We start from the raw sequence: 20,922 nt of genomic DNA, 5'->3' as shown, positions 1-20,922 counted from the left end.
GCCAAACCCAGCATCTACTCCAAGTTACTTTTGTTGTGGCTGTTTAAATGCTGATGAGCAGTTTCTGTATGAATGGCTAATTAGAGAATTTGGTATTTAATATGAAATTGTTGTGCCACAGGGGTCCCTTTCAGAGCTGCTCACAGCCAAGCCCTGCACAGCACCAGGGTCAGCAGCTGCCCACAGCTGGTACAGGTGGGTTCTGTGGGGTACAGGAGGCATAAAGACTCTGACAGACTTGATTTATTATTGATACTTTGTCAGAATGAAGCAGACTGTACATTTATAATCCTCAGGAATTAATGCAAAAGCATCTTAGATTTTCATCTTTAATGTTACTTTCAAGTTTCAAACATTCGCACTTCATCAAAGATGAAGACTTTTTTAAAATAGAAAAACACAGAGTTATTTTCTGTGTCAAATGATAATGCAAGTAGTAAAAAGTTTCTTTGTCAAGAGATTATTTTAACATTACACTGAGCAAGCCAAAACTCACAGGCTACTGACACGCAATGTGTGAACACTGGCTGCAATTCTGGGTCTGATTTTAGATCCTCTATTTTTGTCCTTCCAAAGGAAGCACTGAAGTTTCTGTGATTCCACATATCTACAGTGCCAAATCCCCAAACATTCATACCTACTCTATTTGCATGTGCAAATGTTTACTGTGCAAGCATTTGAAACAGATACTGCACTATTAAACTAATTGTTCACAATTTGGAAAAAGAAAACCAAGCAGATTCTCCAAGCAGCCTAAAGATTGCACACCCAAAGTGGCAAAGATACAGGAACAGAGATGGACACTGGATTTGGCCATTTGACTCAAACAACTCTTCAAAACCTGCCAAATGTCAACCTTAAGGCAAACTTTCCTCAAGAGCAAAGAAAATTAAAATGACAACCTAGCAAAATGACTGCAAGGTTTTTAACTAAAATATGCTCAACCATAAACACCAATGGAAAACCTTTTCACCATTTCTATCACCAAGAGGAAAAATGTCCACAAGGATTTTTTTCCAAAATAGTTAATTAATTCATTAGACAAAGCACCATATGGAGGCAATGTAATACATCTGTGATCTGAATATTAGCTTATCACTGACATGAGGAATATTAAGTGAATGATAAGTTAACGAGCAGCTTGTGCTGATGAAGTCTGTAAATAGAGGAACAAGTCACCTCCCTAATTAATGATAAATATTAAATCAAAGGCAGGGGTTTATACCATGCACTTGTGAGGCAACAGTCTAACAAAAACTGAGCTTAATATAGACCAGCTTTAAAAAGTGGGAACCCCCACAGCTGATCCCCAGGACTGCCATGGGTCAGTGCAGGGGCTGAGGGAAATCAATCCCCATTTCCTATTCCCTGGCTCCAAAGGGGGCCAAGGTAAAAAATGAGAAAACAGCAATCCTGCAAGACACACATTCTATTATTATTACACATAAGGATGAAGTTTCCATGACCCTCTTGCTGACTGAGGATCCAGAACTGGGACAATGGCTGAGGCACCACAGGGTTGTGCTGCCAGAGACCTCAAGCCCTGGAGCACTGAGCAGGCAGGAACCCCATGGAAGGGGACATCCTGCCCAGAACCTCCCCCAAGGACAAGGCCAGGCTGAAAAAGCACTTTGGGTTTTCAAGATCATTGTTATTTTGAAGCATTATCAGCTACAAGTCCCAGCTAGAGCTCTACCAGATCAAAGAGAGCACCTTGAACAATAATCACATTCATAAAATGGCAGTAAGTGCAAACCCTGAGTTAAGAAACAATTTATTGTCAGTGTTGTGTGAACAAAGCTCTCATCTGACTTTGCATCTCATCCCTTCCCATGGCAAAATGAACCCAAACCACATTTTCAGGGATGTGTTTCTAGAACACTTCAGAATAAAATAAAATAAAGAATGGATTCTGTGATTCCTGAAACCAAGAACTAAACCAAGGTTTTACAGGATTGATCCCAGCTACCTAGAAAGAGCAATGCCACCACAAAAGTCTGATTATTTAATTACTGAGCTTATTGAAAAGGGCTATTTTTAATTGATTTCACAGCACACATCAGTTAACTCATTAAGGAGTTCTAGCTGGCTGCTTGCAGTCTGATGGAGACATACTCCTAATTAAACAAAGTAATCTTTTCTGATGATTAATATTAAACACAAGACATTGCCTAACAAAAAAAAAATTCTTTCAAACCCTCATTTTGTATTTGAAAACGTTTAGATAAAAAAATAAAGTATATTTTAAGCTCTTAGCAGGGATAACAATTTTTAATTGGAGAACACAGATATATATTTTAAATAGAATGAAGGTACAGAACTTTATGTACTTCCAAGACTGGAAAATTGAAAGAAAAAAACCACAGGCTTTTTCAAAGTACGAGTACAAGGGAAATAAAAGTACTCAAAATAAAATTAACCAGCTGCCTCTACCTAAAAGCAGTGGGGAACAACTGAGAGCTGCTGCTGTGCAATTCTTCCCTCTGTTGTCAAACTGTGCAACTACATCACTACCAGGGAAGCACAGGAAACCCTGCAATAGATTTGATATTGGCTTCCAGTGACATTTCCTAGGACTGGGTTTGGGCTTCTGTCCTCATCTTTTAAAAATATTGTGGAAAAAAGTTCTGAGGAAAAACATGAACACAAAATTGAACTGTGGATATAAACTGACAAGCAATGTCTACTGTTCAGGGTTAATTCCAAATTAATTTATGCACAGAAGATACTCCCCAATACCAACTTCACAGAAAGGATGAGAACTTGGTGCTGAAAAATGTAATTTGGAAAATAGGAGGAGGCACAATTCCTGTCCAAATGACAACACAGTTGGTCTCCACCAATGAAGGGCACTGAGATGGCCACAGGAATTACTCCCTCTTCATTTGGACTTCCAAATGCAATTCCAAAGTTGGCTTTTATGTGATCCAGCCCTAATGAAATCTGCTCCTATCCTGAGCACAGAGGTAATTTGCTATTGCTGCAAATCACTTCTCAGAGATTAATACAACTTGTTTACAGGCCAATTACCCAGCCTGCCAGCTGGACACTACCAGAATGCCCAGTTTTTGTTTTGTTCTTTTAATGTTGTGCTGAGCACACAAGTGAGCATTCTTTCTAAAGCAACTCATGAATTACAAGGGGGAAATTGATACTGGCATTTCAGATAGACTGGACTTGATAAAGAAATTATAAATAAAAGTAGAAGACATTTCTTGGGAGACTAAATTCCAAAGTACACTTTGATAGTACATTGCTTGACATCTGTTATTTCATTTCCTACAAATAGGTACATTGAAACAATTTACATGCTTCAGAAAGCAATTTTAAGCCATACATTGGATGTTAAGTGGCCCTTCTTTTTATTATGAATAAGCTGCTGCATACAATTGAAGTTGGGAAATGAAAAGAGTATCCTCAACAATATGGAGGTATTAAATGCTTTGACCCCTTGCAGTTATTGCAAAATATTAAATGGCCAGAAGATAGCTTTTTAAAATTCAATTGAAGGCTGATGAGCACTTGGGAAACCATCTCCCCATCCTTTTCTTTCCAACCGACACTAAAGTCTGTGAAGAAAAGCACAGTTAGGACAGCAACAATGACCAAGGTTTAGGATCAGTGGAGAACCAACAGGAGAACAAACATCCCACAGAGCAGCAGCACAGCTGGGTGAGCATCCTTGCCCAGAGCCTTGGAGGGGCAGCTGAGTCCCAGCTGGACTGGAACACCCCAGAGCTCCTGGATGTTCACCTTCACATCCTGCTGCCAGAGCGGCTCTGTGGCCCTGCAAGGTGACAGTGCCACCTCCAGAGACAATGCCCCAAACACAGCAGGGCTAACAGCTCATCCGGAGCCAGCCTCTGACTCACACGGCTGATTTATGTGCAATTTATCAGATGTACTGAAAATAACAAAATAGACCAAGGGTTAGCCAAGAAATGGTCGCTAAGTGCAGTCAGTGACCATGTCCTGGTTCCTCTCTGGGCACACCAGTGACCACAAGCTGCTCATGTCCTTCCCTGCTCAGCCTCTTGTGCTGACACTTCTGTTTGCAAGGCTGGCCCAGACACAGCATAAACTCCTGCTCTGATTTGAAAGAATGCTATGAAAAGGGCCAGAAGACAACTGGCTGGGAGTCCATGCTTCTGAAGGTGATGAGTATTTTTGTTCAGAAAAGGAAAAAAGGTTCATATTTTCCCTTCTCTCACTGGGCCCTCTAAGCAATTTTCAATTCACAGCCTTTCATGAGGTGCAGTTGGCTCCTCTGGTTACAAACTCAGTGGTCACAAACCCCAAAATCACACTTGCATTGCAAGGTTAATAGTAAGTCCAAAGACTTCTTTTGATGACTGCATCATTAATTCTCCCAAAATAAAAATCACTTCCATTAAAAGATTTACCACAGTGAAAAGTGAATTTAATGTTCTATTAACATCATTTAGGAGCTGCATTAGAATGTTTGATCAAGCTGAAAGAGTACTGAGCCAGTACTTATTTAAAATATTTCATTCTTTAATTTAGCTAACTTAGGACTGAAGTACAGCAAAATGAAGTTCTGAACATTTAAGCAATCTGTATTATCTGCATCCACTTTCAGGCCACAGTTTTGTTCTTATACAATCCTCTATGTCTTAGTACATCCATGAAACAATAATTTGTATTATAAATAAAAGCCTGATAACAGAAAGTCTGTCTTTTATACACCCTGGAATCACTGAAGAAAGCAACCAAAAAAGTGAGGAGCAACCTAATGGAGTTTGCTGCAGGAATTTGGTTCTGCTGTTCAGCAGCCTGCATGATTTAAGACTTGCTGGGAGTCTTACCCTAGACCTGACAGCAGAATTTACCCTATTTTTACAGAAATTTCCAAGAAAATGTTCATCCTTTGAGCACATGTAGTTCACACCTGTGGGTAAGTGAAAGGGAGGAGAAGCCCAGTTCCTGTGACTGAGACAGCAATCACAAGGAACTGGAGCCACATTCAAGTGTCATCAGTTAAAACTTTATCAGATCTAGTTTTCACCTAGTCATCTTTTTATCTTAAAAAGCAAATTATGATATGTCTATTGAAAAGGTCAAAGGAAAAACAAAAAGCTAGCTAGGGACAAATCCCTGAGGAAATATTATAGAAGATTTTGCTTGAAGAGTCCCATTTCCCTGGCTTCTTGTCCTCTAGAAAATGGTTAATGATTTATCTTATCCTATGCCACACATGATTTCAAAATTAATTTTGATCAATTGTCTTTATCTAAGTTGAAGTCCTACTCTTGTCTCCATGCCCTAAAACATTCCACTGGCTGTGACCTGGCCCATGCACACATTTCCCCTCATTTCAGAGTTATGGGCAATTCTTGTACTGCAAAGTGCTACTGCCCATGGAGCTGATCATCACAGAACTACCAAGAGTTTCCAGAACAAGTGCTTGGAATGAAAATAAACTTAAAGTTTGGTAACTTTGGATCAGAGTTGACAAAGTGAAGAACAGGGAGTCTTGTGCCACTCACAGGCACCTGCACTGCTTTACTGAAGAGCACTAGAAAAGAATCTAAATTATTGGAAGAAGCATAGAATAGCATTAGCAGTAGTAATTTATTGTAAAAATAAAGGCCATACTGAAATCCTGGAGTACTGCCTTGAAGTAGCTTCTGGTTTCCTTTAAAACACATCCCCAGCTCCCAATTCAAGGACGAGCCCTAAGAGATGCAGGAGGAACAGCAATGGAACTCGAGTTACAAATGAGGCACTTTCTGGTCAATACTGACAGGATCAGTTTTGCCTTTTTCCACTCCCCGTGTGGCTCCAGGATGAACTGCACAATCTGCTCACCCTCCTCTGTCTGACAGTGCCCAGGCTCCCTGAGCCTCCCCTGGGAGCCACCCTGCCAGCAAGCCTCAAGTTTGCTGCTTTTTGCTTCATTTACCCCCCAGACCTGTATTATTGCAAGCCCTCAGAGACTCCAACTGCATCAGAGCCTCCCAAGGTTTGCTCCTGGTGCTCTGCACCCCAAATGAGCAGCACAATCTCACTCACAATCTGGTTTCTCACAGCAACTCCAAAATCCAGGAGATCAATGCTAAGAGCCCACACACCTGCCCTGCAGGCCTCTGCTGTGGATTCTGTGGCTCAGCTCAACATAAAAAACCAGAACTTGCATAGAGAAATTCATTTCCAAAAGTATTACACAGAGCCCAAGTACAATAATACATCATTTACCTTGGCTGTATAAATGAGGAGGTTTCATATTAAACAGCTCTCCCAAGCTACTGAAACACACAGGCCTAACTGGGGTTTAGCAGGCCCACAAATACTCACTAATTCCAGCAAAATCAAAAAGCTTCACCACCTCCTTGCCCATTTAGTTACCCAAGTGCCTGAATATCAAGAGTGGATTTACCAATTTATAAGCTATGAGACATAACACAGGGAGAGGACCAGACATTGCATCAAAGAGAAGCTTTCTGAAACCAGGTGACATCCTTTCTGCATTTCATATACTACATCCTGAGTAACAGCAAGGAGAGGGGAAGTGGAATAAAGAAAAAAGAACAGATTATTTGCTATGACACCTTAAAAAACAGCCCATGCAGTCCTTAGTCCATTGTAGTTTTAGTCTATAGTTTATAAATTGTAACACAATCATCTGCTAAGACACCCAGCATCTTTAATTAAAAGCAGATCTCAAATCCCACAATCAGACTTGTGCTTTATCATTTTATGCCTGAATTATAAAAAGCAGGGTCCAGCCCTTTATTCTTCATTGGATGTTTCACAGCTAAGAAAACTGTTAAGATTATTTAGAATTAAAAACCATGAAATTACTATAAGCAAACCAGACCTTTAGCTACAATTCTGTTCTCAGTAACTTATGCTGCCTCACAATCTGTCTCTTTTTCAAAGATGTCACATACAACACAAACGTGGTGCAGTTAAAACAGAGGAAGAGATTTCAGGTATTCTTGAGAAACTATGACACAGCTATTTTTAAATCCTAAGCAAAAATATCTTACATTAAAATAGTACAGTCCCTCCCTCCCCCCCAGTTCAATTACTAAAATCCAGGAGAGGGTTACTAGCAGTTTCAAAATTGCCTAATTATCCAGTGCAATCCAATCTGCATCTTCAGAACAGTCTCTATGGTGGCAATAGTTCTTTTCTTCATTGGGGGATTAAATTGGTTCACGTGCTCTGAATAACCTAATCACTGCTGCCAATACAGTGACAAATGAAGGGAAAAACCTGCCTTATGAGCTAGAAAAATATTTACAGGCCACACTACTCCAGCAAGAAGCCTTTTAAAGCAATTTCACAGTATCAGGCAGGATATAAGGCAAAATCAGATATCTATACCTAAAATAAAAAGCCCACAACAACAATTAGTTACTACAATACCTTTACTCAAGCCTAGGATGATATTTTCAAGAAAGATGGCTTGAGGGGAAAATGAAGTCCAAACACCTAATGCTAAAATACTGAGCAGATAAACAAAGAGCACAGCAGACATGCACAACACAGTGTAATCATTACCAAAAAAATAAGGCAGCAAAATCAGCCAGAAATATTAGATAACAAAAACTATCACACTAACGTAATGAGTGCTAAAACATTTAAAATACATTCATTCTCTTCTGTTAATTAATTAAAGGTTTCATAGTCTGCATTCTCCTATTTAACGAAGCCAACAGAAAACAACCCTAAAATTTGCTGGCACTAGCTATCCAAACCCAGGATGAATTTTAATATTAAATACACAGATCTATTTGTAAAGCAGAAGTGAACTAAGCACAGTTCGTTCTGACAATATTAGAAACTAAGTAACCCTTAATTCAAAACAAGCATTTCACAATTAAAAACAGCCATCTATGACAATCCACTAAGCAGAATTCAACAAAAAGGCCTCAGAAAATGATGCTCCTAAATGGTCAGCCTTTACATCAGCAATCCTACAATAAACAGGCCCTGAGCACATACCGTCAGGGTTTTTGGGATACATTTCCTTCATTAATCTCCAATATTAGCAGCAGCAGCATCACTCACTCTTCTGTTCCTCTCCTCCTAAAATACATTCCCCAGGAGTCCTTTCAATGCAATTTTCTCAGCATTTCCAGGAGGTCTCTCAGCCACATCCCTACGCACAGAGGCAGCAGGAATCTCTGCATTTGTAACAATCCATGGCTGCAAAGGAGGGTGGCAGGCACAGCGACTGTACCATAACCAAAATGCTGAGTTCTCCTCTCTCCTGCAGCACACGTACACACAGCCCGCGTCAGTGCCCGCCGCTCGCAACAGCAACCACAACCATGACACAAAATCTACAGAAAAGCATGCATTACTCACTGGGTTTTATTCTTTAGCCTCTTCAGCATGGAATTCTTTACAATGTAGTAGGTATGAAATGAAACATTTTCCCTTTATTCCACGGATGCCGCCGTGTGAATACCATTAGACACCAAGGACAATAGGCAGGATCAGCTCGAACATTAAGAGCAAATATTTAATGGAAGACTGGTTACCCCCGTCTCTCCCTTTCACATCTCTGCCTCATGTATCCAGGCACGGGTGGTACTGGCTCCCTTGAGAGGCTGTAGCTAGCAGCTGAGGCACAACTAAAACATGGCATGGATGTCAAGGAGCTGATGTCACCAAAACAAGAATTTCTCTGATAAAGCCGGCAATTCCGTTAGGGGAGTGCTACAAATCGATGGGGATTGTTCAGCTGGACGTGCCGTGTTACACAATGCACTGCAGCAGCAAGAGTGATAAATCAGATCAAGATCTGTCAGGGTAAATAAGCTGAGACTCCAATAACTAAGTTATAAAGCTGCCAATCAGCTGCTGGGATCCACACGCGCTGGCAGGAGCGCTGGCACCTCCAGGCACAGGAGAGAACACAGCGAACGCCTCTGGAACAACCTTGTTTATTCCATCCTGAAATAACTGCTCATCCACTGAGAAAGCAAAAGTGAAATGCAGGACTGCTCTAAAAGTCTGCCATCTTTATCAGGAAACACTGAGCGAGCACCCACGGCTCCAGTCCAGCAGATGCTGGGAACACCCGGGAGAGGTCACATTGAGTGGCTGGGAAGGGATGGGAGAGTTTCAGCAAGGCTGATGGGAGATGGCCACATTTACTCCCTGGGAAGGGATGGGAGAGTTACAGCAAAGCTGATGGGAGAGATGGTCACATTTACCCCCTGGGAAGGGACGGGAGATGTTTCAGCAAGGCTGATGGGAGATGGTCACATTTACTCCTTGGGAAGGGATGGGAGAGTTTCATCAAGGCTGATGGGAGATGTCACATTTACACTCTGGGAAGGGATGGGAGAGTTTCAGAAGGCTGATGGGAGAGGTCACATCACATTTACACTCTGGGAAGGGATGGGAGAGTTTCAGCAAGGCTGATGGGAGATGTCACATTTACACTCTGGGAAGGGATGGGAGAGTTTCAGCAAGGATGGGAGATGGTCACATTTACTCCCTGGGAAGGGATGGGAGATGTTTCAGAAGGCTGATGGGAGAGATGGCCACATTTACTCCCTGGGAAGGGATGGGAGAGTTTCAGCAAGGCTGATGGGAGATGGCCACATTTACTCCCTGGGAAGGGATGGGAGAGTTTCAGCAAGGCTGATGGGAGATGTCACATTTACTCTCTGGGAAGGATGGAGATGTTTCAGCAAGCTGATGGGAGATGGCCACATTTACTCCCTGGGAAGGGATGGGAGAGTTTCAGCAAGGCTGATGGGAGATGTCACATTTACTCCCTGGGAAGGGATGGGAGATGTTTCAGCAAGGCTGATAGGAGATGGTCACATTTACTCTCTGGGAAGGGATGGGAGACGTTTCAGCAAGGCTGATGGGAGATGTCACATTTACTCCCTGGGAAGGGATGGGAGACGTTTCAGCAAGGCTGATGGGAGATGTCACATTTACTCCCTGGGAAGGGATGGGAGAGTTTCAGCAAGGCTGATGGGAGATGTCACATTTACACTCTGGGAAGGGATGGGAGAGTTTCAGCAAGGCTGATGGGAGATGTCACATTTACTCCCTGGGAAGGGATGGGAGAGTTTCAGCAAGGCTGATGGGAGAGGTCCCATTTACTCCCTGGGAAGGGATGGGAGATGTCACATTTACTCCCTGGGAAGGGATGGGAGATGTTTGTCACCTCCCAGCAGCACTGCCAGCTCAGGGAGAGGGGCTGCTTGGAGCCACAGCTGTGCTCTGACACTGAGAGCTGGGGCTGGCTCCAACAACAGCACAGAAATCCAGCAGCAAAGGAATACAGACACAATACAAATGCAGATGCTGGAGACTGTGCAAATTCTGTCTCACAGACAGCACCACATCAATATAAGAACAAAGGTTCTTCAAGCACAGAAATAACTTTCCTTAAGTCATGCAAATGGAATTGAAATATTAGGCATGTGGTTTATTTCATTAATGCATTACAGCTTTTATTGCAAGCTTTGCTGGCTGGTACAATCTCAAAACCGTATCAATTTAACAAAGGTGAGGATAGGTTGCAACTCTATTATTAAATTTCAACATAAATGCAAACCCTCCAGTTTGTATTCCTGCACTCTTCTTCCAAGTATTATTGTTCTGAAGGAGCTGGAAAGAAAACCCTACAATCCTACAGAAAGAGAGATTTGCACTTCAGAAGACCACAAACTATTGGAAAGAGCAACTCATGACCTAACATGGAGACATCTGAGCAACAGATTGGAAATGCAATTATTTCACAATTGAATAGTTTTATTTAAAAACTCCATTTCAAACTGTCTGTAGTTCTGTAACAAACCAGCAATCCACACTGAGAACTGCTAATTTAAGTAGAAGCTCATTTTGGATAGACCAACTACTTCACTGTTTATTTGTCTCTGGAAAAAACCTGAGGCAAACTCATAATCTCCTTTATAGTGCAAACATGATGCTCCAGCAAACATATCCATATATTACATAATATTCTCACTTTTAAAGGGATTTCCTATCAATATAACTACAGTGATAGAGACTAAATAAGAAATTAACACAGGATTAATATTTTCTGAAGCAAAGCAAATATTTCAGTCCTGACAAAATAAATAGTTCCTGAAATAAACTGTATTACCAACACCAGTAACATTCCCTTACAGTCTAAGTGCAATGCAGATATTTGTTGTGGGCCTTTGGCTAACAAGCAACAATCCTGAATGTATTAGTCTATGCTAAATTACAATTTAAATACAATTTAACAGCTCTGTTGCAAAAAATAGCTATACCTAGGCCACTAGGCCCAATTTCCATGCAGGCCCCACAGATGCAAAGAGGTAATGTGCACCAAATTAATCCATGAAACCATGAGAAACCTGACCAGAGATCCCTTAGCAAGCACATCCAACTAAACAGGATTTTGAAACAATCTGAGTGTGATTCAACGTGACCTGCAAAACCAAAGAGGGAGAAATACCCTACAGACACAATAACCAGGTCAGCTGAGCCACACTCAGCTGTGCTCTCTGCAGCTCATCTCATGGCTTGAGAGAGCTCAAACTTCAAATAAATTAACACAAAAAACTTTCCTATTAGAATATCTACACCTTTAATGAGTTCATTAAATTAGGTGTCTCAGGGATAATTTCTTTAACTCTTCTAATCATAGTAGAAGAGCCTTTATCTGCTGGCCTTGTTCAGAAAATTAAAGGAATTAATGTTGTACATTTACTTTTTTTTTCTTTCTAAAAGACAATTTTAATAACCTAATCAACATGAAAACTTACCTGGTTTTTACAGTCAACCTTTCATCTAGTTAAATGTAGAAAATCATATTTGAACTCCAACTTTTTGGTATTTATTTCACCTCTCTCCATCCTCATACAAGTTCTCAATAGAGAACTTTTTTTTATTATTAGCATATTAGCATTATTCTCTGATAAAAAACAGCATTAACAACTACTACCACTGCCCTACTCATCTTTAGCCAGTCTCAGTGTAAATCCTGATCAACCAAGTACTTTTCTCCTAGCATGCATTACTTGCTCTTATCAGCAATTAGTTTTATCTCCTCTCATATTTCTCAAAGAGAAGAGCAAAGGTCCTTCAAATTCCTCAGTTAGCTTTTTTTATACTCCTGTGAGCAGCCAAGCATCATCTGGTACCTTTGGCACCCAATTATTCCCATTCCTTTCCTTAACATTTACCAAGATATGAACTAAAGTCCTGATGCCATCCCTCTGTCATGAGAGCTGACTATACAGCTATTTAATCCCTTTATCCCTGTGCAGTTCAGGTTATTACAAATACAGGTAAACCATATCAATTATGTGTCCTCCCTCTGGAGGTTTATCTATCTCTCACAGGATTATTTTTATAGAGATTAATAACCTTTTTATTAAAATGGCTCTATCTCCCTCTTCAGCACATTTCTTTTCCCTGAAAGTTAAAAAAACCAAAAGAACCACAAAAAAAAAGCAAAGGCCTATATTCAAATAGACATCTCAACAACAAAAAACAGCATTAATCCTCAGAAACATTAAAACACTGCTACAACACTGATTTATGCAATTTGTCTGTTGACAAAATGTAAAACATTTTGTATTCTTTTAAGAAAACAAAACAGAAACACACATATGTAGTACTAGATGATGAAAATCCTTTAATATTTCTTTTCCATGTGACCAAAAAAAAGTTTAGTTAGAAAGGGAGAACATTTTGGTACTCACGATCTTCTCCTGGACAAGGCATGCCGGGTTTCTCTGGAGTACTTGGGAAAACTAAAAAAAAAAAAAAATCAGATTTTTAAGGTAAAAGAGTCTCAGTAGTACTTTCTCCTTGATTCTTCAATATATTTACACACAAACAGGTTTTGGAAGCCTTTAAATAATTCTACATGAGAAATGATACAATCAGAATTTGGTTCTAGACTGGCAGGAGCTTATACTGGAAAATGAAGTAAATGGAGTAAATGGAGTAAAGCAAGAACAGATCTGTGCAGTGCTGAACTCAAAGCTCCTGCACAGTTTCAGCTTTGAGCTCCAGTTCCTTCCTCAGCACCAAACTCCAGGGCAGAGCTACACAAAGGACACTTGACAGGCAAGGGAGTCACTCCAACCTCCCACCTAAGCAAGGTTTCTCTGGAGTACTTGGGAAAGCTACAACAAAAACATCAGATTTTTAAGGTAAAAGATTCTCAGTAGTACTTTTTCCTTGATTCCTGAATATATTTACACACAAACAGCTTTTGGAAGCCTTTAAATAATTCTACATGAGAAATAGTGCAAATTTTGGTTCTAGACTGGGAGGAGCTTATACTGGAGTAAAGCAAGAACAGATCTGTGCAGTGCTGAACTCAAAGCTCCTGCACAGTTTCAGCTTTGAGCTCCAGGTCCTTCCTCAGCACCAAACTCGAGGGCAGAGCTCCACAAAGGACACTTGACAGCAGGAGTCACTCCAGCCTCCACCTAAGCGGGTTTCTCTGAGTAATTGGAAAGCTACAACAAAACATCAGATTTAAGGAAAGATTCTCAGTAGTATTTTTTTCCTTGATTCCTGAATATTTTACACACAAACAGTTTTGGAAGCCTTAAATAATTCTACATGAGAAATGATACAATCAGAATTTGGTTCTAGATGGCAGGAGCATATACTGAAAAGAAGTAATGGGTAATGGAGTAAAGCAAGAACAGATCTGTGCAGTGCTGAACTCAAAGCTCCTGCACAGTTTCAGCTTTGAGCTCCAGGTCCTTCCTCAGCACCAAACTCCAGGGCAGAGCTCCACAAAGGACACTTGAGCAGCTGTGGGGATGATCAGGCACACAGGGAGGGGTTCCTGAGCTCTGCAATACTTGCCATGAATGATCAGCCCCTGGTCCCTGTTCTGGCAGTACAGACGGAATGCTTCCTCCAGCTCCATCTGAGAGGAGATGGTACAGGGGTCACCTAACAAAAAAAAAGCAACACACAGGTAAATTTACCACCAAAGAATTTCAATTAGTAAAAAAAAAAACATATCAGCTTCAGGTATTGCCTTGCTTTCAATCACTTGATATTAAGCTGGCACTTTGATCAAAGCCAAAATGGAACAACACAATTATTCCTTCCAACTTTATCAAAATTGAGTAGACTGAACTATCCTATAGGATAACAAGAGAATAAAAGTGAACACATATGCCTAAAGATCCCCTCACCATTTTCTTGATGTCTGCTTGTGGTCACATTATCAGCATTACCTTGGGAGGGTTATTTTTGTTAAAACTGGATAATTAATCCATAAATCCACTTAAGCAGACACACAAAGTACAGTACGTCACAATGCACTGAGGCAGCCCAGAGCAAGGGTGTCACTGAACCCCTGTCCCTCTGTGTGTCCCTTCCTGCAGCACACCCTGCCTGACACGTGGCCTTATGATATCCAGGCCAAGTGATGGCACCAGTGTCAAGCAACATTTAAACTTTAATTTCTTATTTTTAAAAAATGTTCTTATTTTGTAAAATTATGAATCCAGGGGCCAGCTACCTCTCCTTGTAGGCTACTGCTGTTGATGATCTATAAATGCAGCAATAATGCAACATGAAAGACAAAAGAATTATTTGTACTGCAAATCAACAATCCATATTCCTTGCATGTTTACAGGATTTTATCATGAGTGAGTTATTCATAGTTCAAACCTTTTGGATCTTGTCAAAAACAAAGAAACACTATAAAAGCCCAACAGAAAATCTATTTTCTTCATCTCTTGGTAGGTTTTGTTTATTCATTAAGCCATGGGCAATTGTTTGCTTTTAGTTAGTTCAAAGAGAACATCTGTTTGTGCAATCAGTCAAATGAACTTAAATTCCATGTGGCAATAAGTGGAAACACTTGCATGCAGAAATAGGATAACTCAGAAAACCCAGGAGGATCAGTAACAGCCAACACAGCAGATTGACTGGAACTCAACCACTCAGACCCAGGAATCACAGAAAGGTTGTGCAGGTATTTAACCAAGACTAGAGGAAAATACTTACTAGAACAAAGACTAAATAAATTCTTTTTAATTTAAGTAAATTCAATAAGCCAATGCAACAGAGAGCCCAACCAAGAAACACTTAACAGGACTCCTGTCTTAGAATCAATCCTCCAACTCCAATCTCAGGGGGTTTTCTTCTTCCCTGCAATAATCTCCCTTTATTAGCAGGCATGCAGTTCAACCAGCTAAGCACAGGCAATGTAATTATCTTCCATGTCCTTCTCATCAGGTTACTTCTTATTACACCACCATTAAACTGAGGGTGGTACAGGTGCCTCTCTCCTTCTTGGTATTCAAACTATAAAGAGTAAGATTTAGGAGTATTAATACTTGTCCTTGGTATCTTAAAAAGGGCTGAGTTGTCTTGGACTACCAGCTACCTCCTTCCAAGGTCAGTACTTTGAAATTTCATTTACTCAAACAACACTATCAGCTAAAAGAGCTATTTAAAAAAACAAAACACACCATTAAAACTATTAGCCAAACCAGTCTGGTCTTTTTCCACCTTTCTGTATTCAGTTCTAGTTCTGCAGGCCCTGACTTTGACAAGGTGCTTCTGTAGAAGTGAATTCAGGCACTACTGCAATCAGCCCTGATGTCTAAAGTTTCATTTCTCCGAGCTTCCTGCTCTGGGACAGGGCTCTGTAGTTGGGTATTTAGAAACAAAAAACCTTCACAGCATGATATTTGTTTCTACAAGCTCCTCAATGCCCCTTCTCTGTGAACAACAAACCCTGAAGTATTTCAGTCCAGTACCTTCATCATCAATCCACTTGAGGGTAATGGGCTGCTCCTGCTGCAAGTTGCACATCTCGTGCACTTCATCACAGAGCTCAGCATAGCTCATGGATGCATCCAGGTTTGTTATCAGGATGTCCCTGCAGAAGATGAAAACATCAGCTCTTATCAGCAAATAGCTGCACATTCCAACAGTTCCACCTATGGACAGCAAGCTGCAGAATCCCACAGAATGAGCATTCCTCATATAAAACACTCCCACTGTGCCACAGGATTACACCTCCCAGTGCTTAACTTCAAAATCCTTCAGTGTGGAGGAAATAAATGTGTTAATTACCAGTCTTTAATGCATGTTTACTCGGGTGAGCCAAGCTCCCTTATTATAATTATCAGTGCTTGAAGTGTTGTTAAAAAACAAACCAGAAGCTTTCATAATAATTTCTTTTTTTTTAATCCAGGTGCTTCTTCCATCAGGAGATAAATAAAATCTCAATTATTGTAAAATCCTTTAAAACAGAGGCTTTACCTCACATGCACTATATTGTTTGAGATGAAGCTTTGATTAGGTGAATTCTCAGAAGATGTAATTACAGGAAAATTCAGGTAAAATCTTACTCAAATTCTGCATATTGCACTCCACCTTTGTAGTGTTTAGAGAGCATGAACCCAGTACTGAACTCTCTATGTAAACTATACATTATCTCAGGAATTTGTGACAATAACTTTTGATATAACAGAAGTCCACAAGTCCTGTCAAAGCAGGTCAAATACTGAAAAAGGAAAAAAGATTAAGCAAAACAAAATTTGATTATTTTGAAACAAGAGTTTCTACCACTTTTAAAATATTTTTCAAATAAATGACTCAGGAAAATCAATTAATAAACAAGTGCAAAAAGAAACAGGAGATGAACATAAATCATTCCATAGCCTTCAAAACTTTCCAGAGGACAGTTAGGAAACTGTTTTGTAGTTGATGGCTACTGGCATGTGTAATTCTTTCCCCTCTTAGTGTAATCCAGCAAATCCATCAGAAGTTGTCCAACATGACTGAGATGATTTTCCTGTTTCCATACTATGTGACAAGACATTTTAGAAAAAATGCTATACAACATTTTCTGCTGACTTTCAGCAGCAGTTGAACAGTACTACACTGAAATAAGAAACTTAAATGCCACAACTTACATTTTAAATGATATGCATTAATAACTTGCCATTTTGCCTTTGCTGAGAAAAATTCCTATAAGCAAAACTGTAAAACAATCATCTTAAAGAACTGGACTGTTTCAAATTCAGATGAAAGCACTGCTACCTTTTCAAGTGTATCTTTAATCTATACTTTGTAGCACTCTCAAAGAGCAGCAACTTAATCATTCTTCATAACAGCACCAGCAAAAGAAATCCATATGCTGCCTGCCAACCTGTACATCCATATCACCCACAACACTGAGAGCCGTCAGGTGAGGCTGAGTTTAAGAACATTTCCCTGTCAAAGAAATCATGTTTTATGCATTTATGGAAGTAAGAGACCAAACTGGTTCTCACAGCAATGTTTGAGGGCTGGTACAATGCCTTGCCCCAAGACAAGGGCACCAACAGATGCATTTATTTAATGCTCATTATTGAAAAGCTCATTATTTAATGCACTGCCACTGTGAGCTACTCATGACACCAGGCAGGTGTGGATCTGTGGTAACCCTGGACAATCACACTTGCACAAGTATCTAAATAAAATTCAAAAACTGAAAATACACTGTAAGTCAACACTACTACACACACTATAAACTCCAAATAAAACTGGCAACTACTAATCAGCCTTGAATTGTTAAAATTATTATAACAGATGTCATTTTACAAGTAAATTAATAAACTTCATATCCATGATGTCCATGTTCCTTTGAGATTTACTGTATTTTATCTTATCTTAACATCCCTACAGCCACATCAGGCAACCAAGGCACAGGGAAGTGAAAACCATTCCTTGTTTAACACTAAACAATCCCATGGGACACTTGAAAAAAAATATTTGAAACTGGACACTACGCAGTAATATGAAAAGGTAATGATCAGTAAGTTGTGAATGAAGTTACAGGAAGGGAAATAACTCCAGTGACAATCAAACTTGTCATCTCTCAGAGCCAAGATAACCCAGCAAAGCAGACTGCACCACTGCTCTGTTCAGTGATTTCAAGCAACCAGGTAAAAACTAGAGGCAAGTTGTGTAATTCTTGTTCATTATTGCAGTTACTTAGTTTTTCTTTTGTAATCTACTCTGGCAGTGATTTCCACCGTGCTATGTTAGGAACTCTGTCACACCCAGAAACAGGAATACCTGAGATACTCAGCCTCCAGAGCTACACTCAACACTCACATGTTCCAAACTTCCTCATGCTCATGTTTCTAACAGGCATATTGTACTAGCATTTTATTTTAGCAGTTAGTCCCTGATTCTGAAGTTGCCCAGCATCAATGATTTCCTGCAGTTTGTCAAACTTGTTCAAAATCTGAGTGCAGAACTGCAGCGGAGATACTGAGATATCAGTTATAGAGGCTGTAATGCCAAAAAGAATCAGTTTTACCTCACACTATTTGATCAGCAGAACAAAAACAAAATTCACAGAGCCTGGAATTCTTGTTTGTAAACTGACTTCTACAGACTTCACAGCTCATGCAAAAGACTGAATGTAGTGTTGCAGGAAAAACTACACAGTTTATTGTAAAACATGGTAATAACAATGACTTGACTTCTAACATTGAGACAATTATTATCACCTCCCCCAGCTGTGCACAGACAAGTTCCACAGACACATTGCTTCCACTTTATATCAGCATTACCTGCCAGCAAACATCCCCAAATTATTTACACCCAGTTCTACTGGTGTTTGGAGTGCCTACCCCACAGAGCTGAGCTCTCCCATTGCAATACCACATTAACTCAACTGCTCTAGAACTCTAAACTCAGCACCTCAAACCACATGGCAGTGGTAAGTAGGTAAGTTTAAAATGAAAGCATTTTGTTTCCAATAAAATGTGTGAAGTGACTTTCATAAGTACATCACATTTAATTCCAACCAGCATTTTTCAACACCATAATGTAAGAACATGCACAGTGGTGGCTACATTTACTTATTTAGCAGTAAAATATCAGAAATGGCCACTCAAGTCACTTATTAAATGCCAACAAGTTCAGTCTAAACACTTCCAATCAACTTTAGGATCTACTTGGGCCAAATATTTAAGTCCTCAAATGCCTCAAACTCAGGCCTTGAAGGAAGACAGGAGAGAATAAACCAACATTATTTCACAAGGTCCTCAGAGTGGCAGCAAGCCAATTAGATTAAACATACCTGAAAATTCAAATTTCATGTTGCTGCAATAAAACCTTCCTGTTTCTACTGTCAACAGAGTGAAGTCATAAGGGACCATGACATTGTGATTATAGACAGGATAAAATGTAATAACTGCATGTGGGGGCAGGAGATGGATCTAACCTGGCTGTGCCCATGGGGATCAATAATCCATCAACCCACAATATCTGTGGGTTTGTCAGTTATGCACATTTTCTCCCCTTCTGAGGAAGAATAAATTAACTTTTCTTCTTGATCAGTATGCTGCAGGAGTCTGACTGGTATTTTAATAGCTCAGAAGTGTACCTGCCTGATCTGACATTAATTACAAATCCACCAAAGCCCTGGTTACTTTATCACCAGGTCAGACCACGAACTCCTGCTCAATACACTTCAAAAATAGACAGGTCACAACACAGAGGAAAGGACACACTGACTTACCCACTGTAGTGTGTTTTTACTCTGATGAAGTCTTTGTTCAGATCAATTTTTGAGCCCATTCTGCTCGGCATGGTCTGTATTTAGCAGCTATATAAAATTATAAGCATGCAGAAATAAGTTGATTGAAAACAGATTCTGAAGTGAAGAGCTTCACATGTGAAATGTGTCTCTGCTCCAGATGATTCTCAATCCAGCTGCACAGATAAAAAACCAGAATATTGATGAATATACACACACTGCTAAACAAATGAGTTGTGTCAAATTTTAGAAGCACAAATAGCTTTACATAGAACAGCAAAAAAATCAAAAGGAAAATGTGTAAGACCATTGACCTGCACAGAAATAAAATATGATTGGTTAAAAATACCCTGTACAATTTAGCTTTACAGAAATATCCCAAGTATTTGAGGAAGTTTTCTTAATCATTCAACAGCTCCCTCCTGGCTGAAATACTCCACAGAAGTTTTTACTTATTCATCAACCCAGCATCTTACTCTTTCCTCCCAAAGAAACAAGTAACTAAAAATAGTTTTTCTGTAAATAAAACATTGTAGTCAATTACTACCAGCTACAAATTTACCCAAGAGAAGCAGCAGAGGAACTCCGAGGGGCAATTTACCATACCTTTATGACTGGAGCCTGACAAACATCCTGTTTATTCCAAACCACCACCTCACACACCAGTGTGGGTATCCAAACACCTCCCTAACCCCGCTGCCCGGGCAAGCCGGGCCACAGGTCCCGGGGGAGCGGAGACTCCCGAAAGCTTTACCCGACCCTCCCGGGGGCTCTGGGGAACTCGCGGCCCCTCCCGTCCCCCCCGGTCCCCCCTCAGCCCCGGCCTGCGGGGAGCGCCCGGGACGCGGCACCGTCGCTGGGGACGAGCTGGCGCCGGCACTTCCCCGGACGGAGCGTTCTCCACCGGGACCGGCCGGGCTCCTACCTGCTCCGACCGCCGCGGTCCCACCCCACACAGAGGGGCCGCTCCCTGAGCCCTGCCCGGCTGCACCTCCGCGGCCTCAAGTTGCTCAAAGTCCCGCAAGGAAGTTTCGAAGCGGACTTTGCCTCGCTGCCGGCGGTGCCCCGGCGGGGAGCGGCGGTTGCGGCAGCCGGCGGAGGAGCCGCGCTGTCCCTCAGGTGCCCCCTCAGGTCCCGCCCCAGGTGGCCCCCGCGCCCCTCAGCCGCTGTCCGGGCTCAGTGCCCCGCGCCCGCGGCAACATGGCGGTCTGGGGGCGGGAGCCGCAGCCAATGGAGAGCCAATCCCCGCCCGGGTCCCGCCTCCCCGCCGCCAATGGCAGCGCGGGAACCGTTACCTGGGGAGCCGGAGCGTCCCGGCCAACCAGAGCGGGCGGGGGGGCGGCAGGGAACACCTGCAGCCAATGGGAGCGCGGCGCTGCAGGGAGGGGCGGCTGAGG

General features: G+C 41.2%; 1 protein-coding gene across 3 annotated transcripts in view; it reads right to left on the bottom strand.

Annotated features, from left to right (window-relative positions):
• PRKCZ (protein kinase C zeta) overlaps positions 1-20,639 on the bottom strand; it is a 45,578-nt gene extending 24,939 nt beyond the window's left edge. The window contains exons 1-5 of one of the 3 annotated variants that reach the window (XM_064730402.1): positions 20,451-20,639; positions 19,508-19,701; positions 15,741-15,862; positions 13,825-13,914; positions 12,699-12,749 (exon numbers count right to left, since the gene is read on the bottom strand). In XM_064730402.1, the coding sequence (XP_064586472.1) occupies positions 12,699-12,749; positions 13,825-13,914; positions 15,741-15,862; positions 19,508-19,578 (334 nt within the window). In that variant the 5' untranslated portion in view covers positions 19,579-19,701; positions 20,451-20,639. Of the gene's footprint in view, positions 1-7,971; positions 8,239-8,337; positions 8,762-12,698; positions 12,750-13,824; positions 13,915-15,740; positions 15,863-19,507; positions 19,702-20,450 lie in introns of those variants that run through there. The other 2 variants (XM_064730404.1, XM_064730403.1) reach the window with 2 other exon arrangements.
• Between the last annotated feature and the right edge of the window lie 283 nt (positions 20,640-20,922).

Source organism: Zonotrichia leucophrys, chromosome 21, assembly GCF_028769735.1.
Source record: "Zonotrichia leucophrys gambelii isolate GWCS_2022_RI chromosome 21, RI_Zleu_2.0, whole genome shotgun sequence".
NCBI classification, from domain to species: domain Eukaryota; kingdom Metazoa; phylum Chordata; class Aves; order Passeriformes; family Passerellidae; genus Zonotrichia; species Zonotrichia leucophrys.
This window is presented reverse-complemented; position numbering and strand designations above follow the sequence as displayed.